This window comes from Malaya genurostris, chromosome 2 (genome assembly GCF_030247185.1).
Source record: "Malaya genurostris strain Urasoe2022 chromosome 2, Malgen_1.1, whole genome shotgun sequence".
In the NCBI taxonomy this organism is placed as follows: domain Eukaryota; kingdom Metazoa; phylum Arthropoda; class Insecta; order Diptera; family Culicidae; genus Malaya; species Malaya genurostris.
Genome location: NC_080571.1, coordinates 3,213 through 5,749, shown reverse-complemented (window position 1 = coordinate 5,749; position 2,537 = coordinate 3,213). Strand labels below are relative to the sequence as shown.

The following is a 2,537-nucleotide window of genomic DNA, read 5'->3' as shown; positions in this document are numbered from 1 at the left end:
GTTCGTAAAAAGAGGTAGATCGTAAAAAAAGTTTACGTTATTTGGGATTTGGTTCGTAAAAAACAGTTTACGTTATTTGGAATTTACTTCGTAAAAAGAGTTTTGATATCGTTTACCAGTTGATAATAAGTTGTGATGGTGATGGAGTTAGATGACTAATATTAGGCATCGTGGGTGTGAGTTTAACTTATCAGAACATGTTTAAATGAATCAATGAAAAGATTATGCTGTAGAAGCACTAACGAACCAAACAGATTTTCCTTGCATTTTGCTTTTGAATAATTTAGATTATACTAAGCGCAAATAATAAGTGGCAATAAGATATCAATCTTCAAGATGATTACCATAATGGATTCAAACTGCCATAGTTCATATTCTGCAAATAAAGTTCAAATTGGTAAGATAAACAACAAATTGAAATTTAAGCGTCGTCTCTTCAAGAAACCGCTTCCACTGTATCAGAAAAATATCCACTTCATTAGAGCTCTGAAGTACGCGTGTGGCACTTTTTGGCAACTTGTACGTACAGAACAAGTTCGGAGAAAACTTTATCTCTGCTTGTAAGCTGAGAAATCAACTGCTTCAAAGTTTGTTTTGTTGTGTCAGGCGAACATTCAAGCATGGATACATATTCCTTACTGTTCAAAATGCTTTGTATGCTACTTAAGCCAAATCTATTTTTCACGAACTTTTGGTTACTTGGACAAAATACAAATCGGAAATTTATCCTACTCTACCGAATGAACACAACTCTAGCAGAGAAGCTTTTCAACAGTGTGTTAAGTTTATCAAAACAAACCAGAGAATGGTTAGCGAACGAATGTGTGTCGAGTTCTATTGATTGTAGGCAGACCATGTCAGCTTGGAGCGAAATCAATCTTCAGTTCAACAACGCCATCGCACGGCATCACATTCAACATATCATGTCAATTGTATGGGTTCCCGAAATAAAAGTAGCAGCCTACTTATAGTGAAAACAACAAAGTAACACAAATCAAACACATTTCTGACGGATCGAGCTTAAGCGAGTGATGACCGGCTATTAAATAAATATAGTAAACTTTGCGCGTGCTTAGTGGTTTAAACCGAAGTGCAATATCCATAGAGTAGTACATATATAGTGTGAAGTGTAAGCGGTTTAAATTAAACTGTTAAGCGGATAATGAAGCCTATCTCGGATGCTCGAATCATTCCTGTAGTATTATACGTATCAACCACAAACTCATCTCTTTCCCTGAAATAAAATAATGTTTCAATTATCAACCGTCAATTTTCTACACATAGATACTCATACATTAGCTCCGACATTTCTAAATTCATGCCAGATGCAGTATTCATATGAACTTTCCTTGCTATATTAATTTCAAATGGCGACCTATAGTTATAGTTTGTCCTATTATAATTCATTATTCATCGTTTGGAAGAAATCGGGATTTGGCTAACATACCGAAAATTATGATCATCCATGCATGGGTATAACTTTCTTGCATTGTTAGGTTCCAATATGGTGGCCGCTAAATATCTAAAATGATAACAAAATCAATAGAACTATACCGTATTTATTACATCAATGCACATACTTATGAATCCCATTTCCATCTTTGTAATGAGTATAATATAAACCTTTTTCGTTAGTCATATTGCCTGTAAAATTCACTTTTACTATGTAATAAATATCATTTTTTTTCATTTCGGTCCCAAGATAGATAATCATTTTTTCATTTGATTCGTCGAATTCTAAATCTAGTATCTTTATTGTAACAAAGTCATCCGAGGGGAAAATTGGATGAAAATATTTGCTCCTTCCTGCACCATGCATCATTAGTGAAAGTATTTATATTTTTATCACCGTTATTGCCCATCACTAGACATGGTTGAAAAATCCATTGAATTATTCATTCTTTCAATGTTGTCATTGTTGATCGTGTCTCGTTTGTTCCTGATACGCGGTAATATATCCTCTTCGATTAGATCCCAATCTAGATCCTCGTCAAAATCTAAGTTTGTTAATGTTGTATACTTTTTAAAACGGTTACATCTTCTAATTTAATGTACAAATTTTTAACGTTAAGTTCTATTCTTTTATTATTATGCTTTTTTGATTTACTGTAATCCAAACAATTCCATTATACGAGAAGGGCTTTACTTGTTTCATTGAAAATCGGTTGAATGAAAAGCCTATAATGTTTCGGAATAACATGCTTTGGGATTCGCGATCGTTTGTCTATCAGATAGGCACGATGATTAAGAAAATCTTCCAACGTTATATTTCGTTTATACTAGAATAACAATATATTTGAATGACTTTTTAAATATGAGTTTTAATCACTTACCTCGTATGCATACTTGGTACTAAAAAAAATAGAGGGTTGTATTCAAGACACGACCGAACACAATAACATTAAAAATGAAACGTTTCTAGGGTCTTCATAATAAATACAAAAATAAAGATGATAATGATGATGATACACTAAACTTCACTACACTTCACAGTTACTTTAAAGCTCAATTTTAGATACAAACAACTTAAAGATTTA

At 32.8% G+C, this 2,537-nt stretch overlaps 1 protein-coding gene across 1 annotated transcript; it reads right to left on the bottom strand.

Moving 5' to 3' along the window:
- Positions 1–1,143: 1,143 nt before the first annotated feature.
- On the bottom strand, positions 1,144–1,676 carry LOC131432842 (uncharacterized). The gene is made up of 4 exons (XM_058599385.1): positions 1,581–1,676; positions 1,448–1,522; positions 1,295–1,375; positions 1,144–1,234 (listed from the first exon to the last, which is right to left on the bottom strand). Exons 1-4 carry the CDS (start codon positions 1,637–1,639, stop codon positions 1,144–1,146), a joined length of 306 nt encoding a protein of 101 aa, XP_058455368.1. The 5' UTR covers positions 1,640–1,676.
- Between the last annotated feature and the right edge of the window lie 861 nt (positions 1,677–2,537).

What these genes read in the sequence shown, in the direction of transcription:
- LOC131432842 (XM_058599385.1), bottom strand. Translation starts at nt 1,639, where the DNA reads ATGACTAACGAAAAAGGTTTATATTATACTCATTACAAAGATGGAAAT. An exon ending in ATGGATGATCATAATTTTCG is followed by an intron (nt 1,376 to 1,447) that starts GTATGTTAGCCA and finishes CTATAACTATAG; the next exon opens with GTCGCCATTTGAAATTAATA. An exon ending in TTAGAAATGTCGGAGCTAAT is followed by an intron (nt 1,235 to 1,294) that starts GTATGAGTATCT and finishes ATTTTATTTCAG; the next exon opens with GGAAAGAGATGAGTTTGTGG.